Here is an 11,856-nt window from a genome sequence, read left to right as displayed (position 1 = left end):
AAAGCCGATAATTAAAATGAGGTCGATAGGTTTAATTTATCGTGTGATTAATTGATTTATCGTTTATCGCGACAGGCCTAATGATTGGCCTCTTAAAGGTTTGAAGTTAAATCGGCTTCAGGAGACCTTCATGGTTATTGTTTTGCATTCATCTGCTCCTCCTCTTGCGTCTTTGTCAATCCTCTCACCCTCCATCCTCCTCTTCATCTGTCCATCTCGTCCTGATTGAACCCGTTACCTCTGTTACCTAAGGCAGGCTCTCTGGGGTGGGCGTGGCTTGCTGGCGTCACGTCGGCTTCTGTGTCAGTTGGTTAAAAAATGGGGGGGGGAGGGGAAGAAGAGGAGGCGGACCGGAAAGGCAGCGCCACCGGAGGTGTAGGGGGAGCTGCTACACTCGTCCGGCTGAGGCCCTTTCCAGCGACTCATTGTTTTGTAATTGTCCCATTGACACTGCGTCCTCGCCGGAGAGCCGGTTAAACTGCGAAACGAGGCTAGAGGTTTGGACGCTCACAAACTCTGACACACTTGCCCAGTGAGGGAATGTGTTAGCTGTTAAAAGATGGAGCACACACCGACTGGAGTTAGTTTTTAAAGTGGAACATGTTTCTCTCAGCACAGTAGGAGACCACAACAAAAAAGTTTCAGCCACATGACATGGGTGAGTAGCTGGAGTTTCTTTTGAGTGACTGAGTGCATGGCAGCTCTTCTAGTTGGCTGACAGTTGTTACCACGCAGCGGTCAGCTTTTTACCCCTCCCCCCTGACATCTTTAAGTTCATATTTCTGCCATGTATATTTTTATCAGACACAAGGCAGGGGGAGATCTATCATACTGACCTACATGTGGTGCAGTGCAATTCAGGCAGAGCACAGCTCTCTCGTTTCATAAGGCATATTATGAAATAGAAACAGAAGTTGTCCTTGTTATCCAAATAAAATCCTAGTTTACAAAAAAGTCTAAAAAACTCATTTGACTGGATGCAAATTGTCATTGTTTTTATCATAACCTGTGTAAAGCATAGGTTTTGGATTACAAATAGCTGTGATGAAGCATTTAATCACAGATTGCACATTTTCTGAAAGGTTTATAACAACATTCACTTCCCTCTGTGTGTTATTGTTACAAATCTGATTGTATAAGCCTATAAATTGAATAAAGTGGCTTCTAGTCTCTCAGTAGTTCCTAGAAATTAAAGTCAGGCTGTTACTTGGCAGTACTGACTTGATATTATTCTTTACAAAAAAAAAAGTTAATTCATTTTGCGAGTCATGCCCTCATTGAGCCATGAATTAAGAGGGATTTATTTTACTGATCAGGTTTCAGTTTATTTAGTCATTAAAGCTAATACCGACTTTTGTATAAAGAAAATAAAACTCAATTAAAATATGCAAATTACAGTTTATCTTCAACACATGTCATGGTCTGTTTTATTATTTGTTGTGCTATTTATGTCTAAAACATAAATTATTTAAGATAAAATTTACTATCTGAAAAACAAGCTTTCATGTGCACCTACTTACATTGACATTAAATGCTATAGAATCCTGTGTGAAACTTGTTGCTAGTCTAACATAAATCTTATTAATGCTAGCTTATTAGCTTGATTTTTGTGCCTCTTTGACGTCATCGTCACATATACTGTTTAAGGAGAATCCACATATTTTCTTCTTCAGGGTGATTTTTTTAAACTTTCCAATTCCCTTATCCTTTAAAGAAAATTCATGTATCATCCCTCAGTTGTACTTTTAATAGGCAGAATTGTTACTGAAGAAAATATACACCACTGGACAGTATGTTAATAAGTAATAATGTTAATGAGTGTTTCGAGTGTCTTAAATTAAAAGTTTTCCACCTATTTCCCGTATTTTTGTTTCTACAGTTTTTTGGGGGATTTTCCTATGCAAATGTGTGATGTTAGCTTGACTAACCCTGTGTCAGTGTCTTATTACCTTACATTTTCCAGCGTGCGTACGAGCTGCACATACCGTATCATGAGTTTTGCAAGGTATTTGTTTGTTGGTATTTCCAGAAACCTGGACCCAGATTTTTGTGACCATATTTCTTCTCATTCATATTACACAACAAAGCTGACAAAGAAGTTGACTCTCATAAGTTTGTGTGCGCAACCACTTTATCGCTTACTTCAAAGAAAGAAACTACCTGGATGTTCAAACACTGCTGAACAGTAAATATAATTGTTACCAGCATGTTTTCATATGCAAAATATTAAAGTTTTGTGTTTTATGTCTTTAAGAAACCTTAATAACATGTACAGTAACAGGATGACTGTAAGTGACTGCTTCCGCACATGCTCTGCTATCCTACGTATGCTCATGGGGGCGTGTATTTTAGTTTTTCTTTCATTTGGGATAGGGGGAAGGTAGAAAGTGACACTCAGACCCTCCCATAGACATACCCCTTGAATGGGGCCCCAGCTCCAGCATGCAGGGTTATGTAAGCTTTCATCTGCCATCCCTCCTACCTTCCTCTGCCTTACATCGGTGTTGTTGAGTGGAGAGGAACACACGGAGCAGTCAGCTAGAGCAGGCAGTCAGTCACTCACCGAAGCTGCCGATTTACAAACCAGCTGCATATTAAATTTAGGCTGAGAGGAGGGTGACAAACCTCCTCCTTTAATTTCCAGTTCACAAAACAGAGGGTGATTCCAGTGTGACAGAAAGGCAGAGAAGTCGAGCTCTCATCTTTCCGCAGTAATCATGCTGCTTCTGGACGAATCCGAGTCTTTTTCAGGTAGGTGACATTACTTGCTTCACGTTTTAGGAGAACTGGTGCTGCAATGAGTGTATAAACCCGGAGGGAAATCTGTAGAAAGTTTTGGATGCAAGATAAGTGAAAAGATCTTGCACAAAACACCAGAAACAGGATTTGAGGTTAGACTATGAGAAGCGCAAGAAAAAGGATTCGGAGATGATTCACAGCCAGTGGCTTATTTGAAAGATAATGATCGGTACTGGTGTGGTGCAGCGCTACTTCTATGCGACATCTTGTTTGCAGAATAACAGCATGGACTGAAGGCAGCACGGGGCAATGAATTCATAGGAAGACCTTCAAAAGTGAAAAGGACTCAAAACAGGGGTGTTTCTATGAGTTTTGAAGAAAACAGAAGCTCCTTCACTGCTGGACTGTTAAGTTACTTAACGTTGTTGTGTAACAGCAGATCGTACCGACCAAAGCAAGCATGGTCTGTCTTCTCATGTGTCTGCCAAACCTCTTTAACTTCAACTTGTCTTTAGACCCGCCCGTCCCTCTCGGATGTTATTCCTTGTTTTGTCTCCTTTCTTCACTTTTTGTGGGGTTTTTTTTTTGCCGGTCTCTTCATCTCACGTACGCAGCCTGTTCCTTCTGTTGTCGTCCAGGTCCCGCCTTCCCATTGGCTGCTCGTATCATTACCTAAACCCCGGCTTGTGTCTGATTGGTGGAGCCGTGCGGGCTTGATCCATGCTCGAAGTGTGAGCGTGTGGAAGCAGGAAAACATAGGGTTCAGCAGAGCACTGGGTTATGGGGGTAAACGTGACGGGCATAAAGGAAGGACGGCTCAGCATGCGAGGGTGCTGTTCAGCTGAATAAATGTTGAATACTGAAAGAACCTGTCAGTTCTGAAAATGTTGTTTGATTAGTTTAACAAGTTGAACTTTTTTTTCCCTTCTTTTGAAAAAAAAAAGACATCACTACAGTTACCTCGAGGTAAATCATAAATTTGTTTTCTTGTTTTGCAATGCATTTCAGAAATGCCTGAGCTTTTAATATCAACTTCAACATAAACCATGTCTTGTTTTTACTAGCAACTTAACAAATTTAGATTTACATTGATCAGAAATGTTTTGAGCAGCATCATTTGTAATGCAGCTGACTAATTTCTCTATAATAAAATATTTTTTCTAGCCTTCCTGCCCTAATTGTAGAGTAAACATTGTATTCAGAGAACAGATGCTGTAAAACTGGATTTGGCGTTTGTTATGGATTTGCACAGTTAGGTTAGATAGCATTACAGGGTCTGTGTAGATCATTACCTTAACTCACATTTCCAAAAGGCTGTCAACGTTTCAAAATCCAGCCTGCTCAGTGAAAGAGGCTGAAAAGCTCAAAAGGATAAAACGGAGCATTATTTCTGTATTCTGCTCAAGATTCCTGTTGAAAGTCTTGCTCTCTGTTGTTTTCTCACAGCCTAAAGGCCATGGAGGAGAAAATAAAATGCTTTTCATCCCTTTTTTTTATGTAACGTAACACATACCTGCAACACACATCTCAGAAAGAAAGGCTAAGTTTCTGTCAGTACTTTTGTGAGCAGTATATTAGACACTTGGCTGAAAGTAAAAGTATACGTTTTTCCCTTGGCTAGATTTCTGAAACGTTAACAGATTCCTCTTTGTTTGAATAAATTTTATTCAGGATGTTCTTTAAGACATTGCCATAACTTGAAAAGAGGATGCACGTTGACGGTCTATGGAGAAATTGCAAATGTCCACATGTGTCCTTACTTGTTGAGATTTCATTTGGGAGTCTTCGAGCGAGCTGGAGCATTTGATGATTCATTATTACTAAAATGAGTCATGACGAGCAGCGATAAGGACTAAAGAACACTCAGTTCTCCTAATCCATTGTGCTGAGTGTGTGTGTGTGTGTGTGTGTGTGTCCTACCCCTGTGTGAGTACAGTCTGTCCGTTAGTGAGGAGCTGCTTAGTGAAGGAAATAGAAAAGTAGACCTCTGTGGTACACAAACAGGAGAAAGGGTTGACAAACTACAGATTGCTTGTTCTGTTCTGACAAACTAAGAGTCCAAAGTTACACACAAGACTTTTTAATATTGTCTTTATAAGTGAAGGGTGTTTTTGTCACAGTGACCTTTTGTAGTATTATATGTTTTTTCCACCTTGTGTCTTAACTCCTGTGCTTTGGGTGGAGTTTTTCCCCTGACAATGCTCCAGCTCCAGTCTTTGTAAGTAGTTTTAGTTAGTTTAATATCTCAACCATCGCTTGTTATAAAAATTAATAATCTGAGTCATCCTGCTGAGTCATCGGTTATGGGAGCCCTAATCTGCTGAGTCATCCTTTGCTGTTATTCAGCAAACTGACTCTGACTGGACGGTTTGTCTTCCTGAACACGTCCAGAAGGTTCTAGATGCTGACCACCACTCAGGAAAATTAGGGGGGGGGGAAAGCATCTTAGAAAGAGCTTCTGTTGGTAATTCTGTCGGTTTTTCTGTACCATAATTTGAGTTGGTACGCGTAGAGAAAATCTTCGTCTTTGTATATAATAAACTCAGACAGATGTGGAATTCTTTGATCTAAAATAACCGTCATGTGTTCTGACACAAGTTTTCCACAAAATGTTTAAGAGATCTGTTTCTTAGTAGGTGGGATTTCGCAGAAGTATTTTACAGGGGCTGAAGGTAGACGCCGTCTGCCAGAGAACATTACGCAACAGGCTATAGTTTGTCCAGCACGCCGACAGCCAGCTCCAGCTTCCAGCATGCGTCCTCTCCGCCTCTGTCCTCCTCGTCCGATAGCTCTCCTCCTCCTCCTTCTTGGCAGCTTTGACACACTGGCCTACAAACTATCCTGTTCTACCTCACCTCACCCCTCTGCTGCTGTTGCTTATTGCATTACCTCCTTTTTATCTCTCTTTATTCTTTGCCATGACTTTCTCTTATGGTCCTTCATGGTTTCTTTGACTCATGTTTCCAGAGCGTTTCATAACTCACCTGTCTCACTCTAATAAAGCAGCCCTAATAACTAATTCAGGGCAGTCTCTTGTGTAAGAGGTGTGTGTGTGTGTGTGTGTGTGTGTGTGTGTGTGTGTGTGCATTTGGGTGTCAGTTTGGGTGTACATGTGTCTTATTTGCTTTGAAAAATTTTGACTTTTCATGTAATAGCTAGTTGAATCTTCTGCTGAATCTGCATTTTAAATTTTAAAATGTGCAGAGTCGTTTATTTCAGTTGAAACCAGATATTTACATACACTGTACAAAAAGACAGGTGACCTTTTATTCTCACTGTCACATTAAATTAGGATAAACGTTTCTTGTTCCAAGATTACTAAGATTATTTCTTTTAGCTAAATGGCAAAATAATTAGATTTTTTAAAGACAGATTTTCATTTTATTCAAATTTAGATGTTTTCACACATTTCTGAAGCATTTGGTAGAATTGGCTTTTAAACTATTTGACTTTTGTCATACATACACGAAGAAACACCCATTAAATCAGTAATTTTTATGTCTGAGAGAGTCATTGGGACGTTCGAAGATAAACATCCTCCGTCTCTTTCCCCATCAACTCAATTTACTCTTGATCAGTTTATCTGTTGATTTGCATTTGCTCTCCCGTCATCCATACGTCGTGTTGGACTTCACTGTTACTCTTAAGCCTTTGTGAGGCTTCAGAGCGGTTGCTAAAGTATGAGAACAGCTTTCCAAACAGCCGGATTGAGGCGTAAAAATCCCCAAAATCGACAGGGTGTGCAGAGAAAACACTCGTAACTGCGTTTGCGCGTTTGTTCTTGAAACATGACGCCGTTCGTTTTGTAAGTGCGTCCTGGATGTTTGTGACGTGGTGCATCTTTGTGAGCGTGTGTATGCGCTCAGGACGTGAGGTTTGTGTGAACACGCTGGTTGTGTAACAGCCAGAGGCAGCAGTTATGTAAGCGTCCGCTCTTGCCCGACCGGCCTCAGCAGTGGTGGCCTGTCTTTTTAGGAAGCAGCTCTCTTCTTAGTGAGATTGAGGCCTTATGTCAGCCGGTGTGACAGCGACAGTAATTGGGGTTTTAATAAATCGGGCTGTAGTGCACGGAGGCGTAGTCAGGACACCACAGCCTGGAAGTTTTGTACACTGCATACCTTTCATCATATGCCAACCTACTGACCTGATTTAACTCAATCAGTTTTTAATATCTGCACTCCTTCATCCACATGCTGCTGGTTGGTGTCAAATCAGATAAAGCTTCCTGTTATCTGGGATTTCTTTCCACCACGGCGCACTTTGTCGAGGAAATGAGATGAGTTGTTGCTGCATCTGTTTGGAGGAAGCAAACTTTTTTCAAGTTTGGGCAGAAGCTGATGTGGCTTAAAGTAAAAAACTTGACAGCAAATGTTACCTTTTTTTATTGCATTTCTTTTAGACTTCTTGCCATCATTTGTTTTTAACAGGATATTATTTAACCATCACTTGTACACTCAACATTAGTTAATGAGAATTATGAACTCACTGGCAGATTGAGGATATATATTTTTTTCAAATCTAAAGTCGCACGTTGCCACATTAAAAATATCTTATTTCACTTCAAGGTAATATGAAGATTTTTATCAACCTGCTGGGTTGCTTCATGGATTTTTAAGTTTATTTGAATTTGCTACATTTAGTTTTGTCTCTGAAACACGAGCTTCTTTCTTGTAGATTTTAGTTGCTCTTAACAGTTAGTTTCTTCTCTTTTTCCCTTTATGATGCTCCACAAGATCCCAGTAAAATGTACACATGGGGCCAGTATGTTAGATGCATGGAAATTCAGAGTGAAAAGTGAACTCGTATGGATCCTTGCTGTGTTGTGCAATTAGAACTGATTTTCCTAATACTTTTTTGAGATCAAGCTGAGACCTAGATGGGGTTCCCAGCTGCTTTTGGCTATACGGGTTGCATTTAGCCGACACAAGTGGGTGCCATAAAAGAAGCCCCACTGTGACACTAGTTCTGCGTTTAGCCAGAGCAAACTTTTTAATTTGCCCACACACATGTTGTCTGTGACGTGTAAAATCCTGCGAGTAAACCCACCTGAGTTGGGTCACTTGATCAACTCAAGTCCAAATCCCTTTGGCCCTGATGAGTATTACCCTATAAGCACACACTGCAAGGGGATGAGGAGGATGAAGCTAGCTTCTCACTGGCTTCATCAAATTCAGCGTCCTCCAAGTCTATGTAAAAATATATAGATAATATAAACTTTTTTGTGTACATACCATGAATTCAGTTATTTTTTACTGATAATCTCATGCCTACTTGAGATTGCGTTCTTGCAAAAAGATATAATACAGAACTTGGTGTGCTACAGATAGACCTCTGATATACTTTCAGCTTCAAATGGAGCAGATGTGGTGTTGGGACTGTTCATTTCAGCCCCTGTCTGAACAGAAGAACATCATGCAGAGGTTGAAGCTGGGTCAGATTTTGGGCCTTCGTTGAATCAGTTGTCAGAAGAGAAAAAAGGATGTGAATGAGATTTTTGAAAGCTGAATCCGATAGCGACGGGTCATCGCAAACGTCTGCTTAAACCTAGATTTCCTCTTATGTATATTGTTCTTAATAAATATAAATCTTCCAGTGTGAATGTTGTGCTGTATTAAAATCAGCTGAATTCAGTGAACAACCCCTAAAAGTCACTGTAAAAATAAGTAGAGAATTAAATAATTTTAATTTCTTCCCATGTCTTGGTCATCTCAAAACGACTTTGTGCACCTTTTCAAAAGGTTTTTGGAGATGGACGTTATTTATTTACTTATTTTTTTTGTCCTGTCTGCATTTAATGAGCCAGCTCCAGAAAAGGTTATGATGTCACTTCATAGATTTTTACAGCTTTTTGAGCTTAAGAACAAGACATTTTGCCTTCTATTTATTGGAAATTCAGTCTGAATGTGCCATGAATGACAAAAAAAAAATGTACATTTGAACAAAGTTTCAGGAGGCGCCATTTATTTAATTCCCCTTTAGGGTTAATAAAGTATTTTTGAATTAAAATTTAATTTACAGGGTAACCAACAATTTTACACTGGTTAAGCATTAAATTATGTGTTCATTAGGGTAGCAAGAGAGATTTGATTCTGTGTCTCAAATGCAGCAGGTTAAATCTAAATGTTTGTCCCATCTGAAAGTAAGAAGTATGCGAGGCAGCCGGTGTGTTTTCTTTCTCTTCATTTTTCTTTTTTTAACAAGCCAAACTCTAAAGTACTGTTATATAAACTCTCAACATATACCACAAATGGAGTTGCATAACTTTGTGGTTGCAGGAGATGTTTACAGCTGCAGCTGCCCTCAGAGACGCCATAGCATATTCACGACAAACAAGGGTTTGTCGAATTGTTTTTCTCCATTCATCGCTTCCCCCGGCACCAAGTTTTTCTTCCCACACTCGACTAAACAAATTAATGGTTTGGAAAAGCTGCTGTGGGTTCTGAGTTACTGAGTGACACTTCAGACTTCTGATGAGGCAGCCCGTTATCAGGATGCTTGCTCACGTGTTTTGTTTTTTTTTGTTGGTTTTTTTTTGCAGCTCACCTTGAACTCCTTTTGAGGTTGAAGCTGCTTTCTTTGTTTGTTAGTTTCATCCACCGATTTCTACCTTACTTGTTGCACGTTGATCATTTGATTCAGTCACCTAGCAACTGTCAGCAATTACGCTTGAATTTTCTCAAAGTAATTCCTCCTAATTAGCAGGGCAGGTCTCGCATGTTGAAACTGCATGAAGATTGGAACCAGTAGACAGTTTCCTCTTGTTCTTTCATTGCAGCTACTCCTGAGCTCTTCAGTTTGTCCCCAGTGCTGGAAAAGACAACGGGTTCGCCACTTTATCGTTTTGAGTTCGCAGAGATCATAATAAGAGGATTACTGTTACTATAACAAAGACTCAGTGTGTCACAAATGTTGAAAGCATTGCCAAAATGCCTAAGTTCATTAAATTCTCCGGTCATACAATGAAGGAACTGACCGTTGTAGTAACAAGCTTAAAACTGACCGTCAGAAAGTTAAGTACTAGAGCCCACATAAACATATTACCTACATCAAAAGGATTGGGATTTTTATTCAACTTAGAAATGATTTCCAGCTCTTCTGTTATACAATATACAGTATTTATTTTTTACAATAATTGTAGAAAATATGGAATTTGTTACTGACTGAGCATGGCCCATTAACCAATATTAAGGTAAAGTTATATTACTTTAAAAGGAGACACTGCTGCAGTAGGTAACTTTTTTAAACAATATGTTGTTTTACATGTTTGTTAACTGTCACCGGGTCAGTCAGGCTTGTGTATGTGCTGCTAAATGTGCTAACTGTGGAGAAACAACTTAACGGGACAGGAAAATTGTTTGGTTGTTTCTGACCGGGAGCTGTGTGTTTCTGCAGATGGCAGCAGGACCACATGGTGGAAGCAGGTCAGCTTTTTTCTTTTTTTTTTACAGATTATCTGTCTCATATTATACAGTCAGAACATTGCGACAGTTTTAACGAATATGTAAAAAACATATTGTTCATAAAAGTTACAAACTGCAACTTTAAAATTCAAAGAAAGTGACAAGAGTCTTCTTCAGCTGAGACTCTCACCCACCTGTTGCTGTGCACTGCTGGTCAGCAAGCTTAGCCTCAATAGACAGCTAATATCAGCTTGTTGAAATGTATTATTCCACAAAAGAGCAATGATAAAAAGATGTATTATAGCAATGAGCATGTGAAAACCTGCTAAATTTTAGCAGTAGTTTATTCCATTTTCTTGTTTCCTTTGTCGTAGCAAAAAATCGAAATAATGAAAACTGTTCATGTTAAGATTTGTGTAAATAATATTCAGTGAGACAATGAAAGATTTGTTATTTTACCTATGATCAACATTTTATATTAAGATGCTCTAAGAGCTTAAACAGAAGCAGCTGGATGACATTGAACATTTTGTGTAGAGTTATCGTACTGTTCTCACAATTCATAAGCTTGTTAGATTTATAGCTGACATGTTTTTCTTCTAGCAAGTTCTTCATAGGACTAACTCATGGCTTCTCTTAATACAATAACATCTACAGAAAGAAAATGTTGGTTTAAAAGTGAAAGTAGGTTTCAGAAGTTTAGCAAGCAGCAGGATGCTCTGCCGTAACGGTGGTGATGCTTTGATGGCTGGCCTGTGTGGGCTGCGGGTTGCAGTAGGAGCTGATTAACCGAAAGTTAATAAATGACAAGCTGAGTTATCTGGATGTTATTTTCTTTATTTTTTTCCCTCCCACAATGTCATGTGGGTTTGTGTCTTTACATGATCAATTACGTTCGTCTAAATACTGATTTTGACCGCGGATTCCTTGAGTCTCAGTGAGGGAGCATTGATTAACCTTTTTAGTTACATAACTTATTTAGTGCCTTTATGTGGGTGGGTTGTATAACCTACCAGGTCCTACTGAGCTAAGATTAATAAATGCACTTCCATTTAAGTTAAATATGATGTCATTTTTTAATTAGCTTAGTTCAAACATTTAACAGCCACTCTAATTATTTCACTTCATAAGTTTGATTGTTTTAGATGAGATAAAGATGTGTGTTACTCATAAAATGTTTGGAGTCCGCTTGCAGCTGTTAATTGCCTACACATGAGCGTCCCACTCTTCTATTATTGGTAACTTCAAACAGAAATCTGGTGAGCAAACATGTCTCTGCTTCACTTATCCTTTCAGTTTTATCTCCACTCTTTTAGTTGGATTGGCTCACAATGTACAATTTTAAATGCTAATAAAAACCCACAGCTAATGGGATTTTTAAAACCTCCAATTTATCGTGGCAAGCAAATATTACTTTGCTGTTTGAGTCAAGTAAACATGTTAAACTTTAACTGGACGGTATCTTGTGGAGCAGGTATGAGTGCAGTAGGTGTGTCTAAGAGCTTTTTAGAGCACATTTCGTAATCAATTTGACAAAATGTCCACTTTCTTACTTTGGTGAATGAATCTTTGACTTGTCGTCCTCTTGACCCCTCAGCGGGAAGGCGTCCGGTTTCCCAGAATCTGCGTCTGTGTTTCGTTTGCTCGTGTGTGCAGTGTCAGGATTTTTAACGTGTGTCTGTGTGTGTGTGTGTGTGTGTGTGTGTGTGTGTGTGTG

The 11,856-nt window shown here is 39.4% G+C and overlaps 1 protein-coding gene across 5 annotated transcripts in view; it reads left to right on the top strand.

Annotated features, from left to right (window-relative positions):
• LOC106965110 (helicase ARIP4-like) overlaps window positions 1-11,856 on the top strand; it is an 83,470-nt gene that overhangs the window by 25,104 nt on the left and 46,510 nt on the right. Inside the window, exon 1 of one of the 5 annotated variants that reach the window (XM_015061014.1) lies at window positions 442-658. The exons of 3 other annotated variants lie outside the window; for them this stretch is intronic. In XM_015061014.1, the coding sequence (XP_014916500.1) occupies window positions 655-658 (4 nt within the window). In that variant the 5' untranslated portion in view covers window positions 442-654. Of the gene's footprint in view, window positions 1-441; window positions 659-2,486; window positions 2,752-11,856 lie in introns of those variants that run through there. One more of the 5 variants, XM_015061013.1, reaches the window with a different exon arrangement.

This window comes from Poecilia latipinna, unplaced genomic scaffold (assembly GCF_001443285.1).
Source record: "Poecilia latipinna isolate Pla-1442-1.1 unplaced genomic scaffold, P_latipinna-1.0 Scaffold1767, whole genome shotgun sequence".
Lineage (NCBI taxonomy): Eukaryota > Metazoa > Chordata > Actinopteri > Cyprinodontiformes > Poeciliidae > Poecilia > Poecilia latipinna.
The sequence above is the reverse complement of the archived record's forward strand: the minus strand, read 5'-3'. Positions and strand labels throughout refer to the sequence as shown.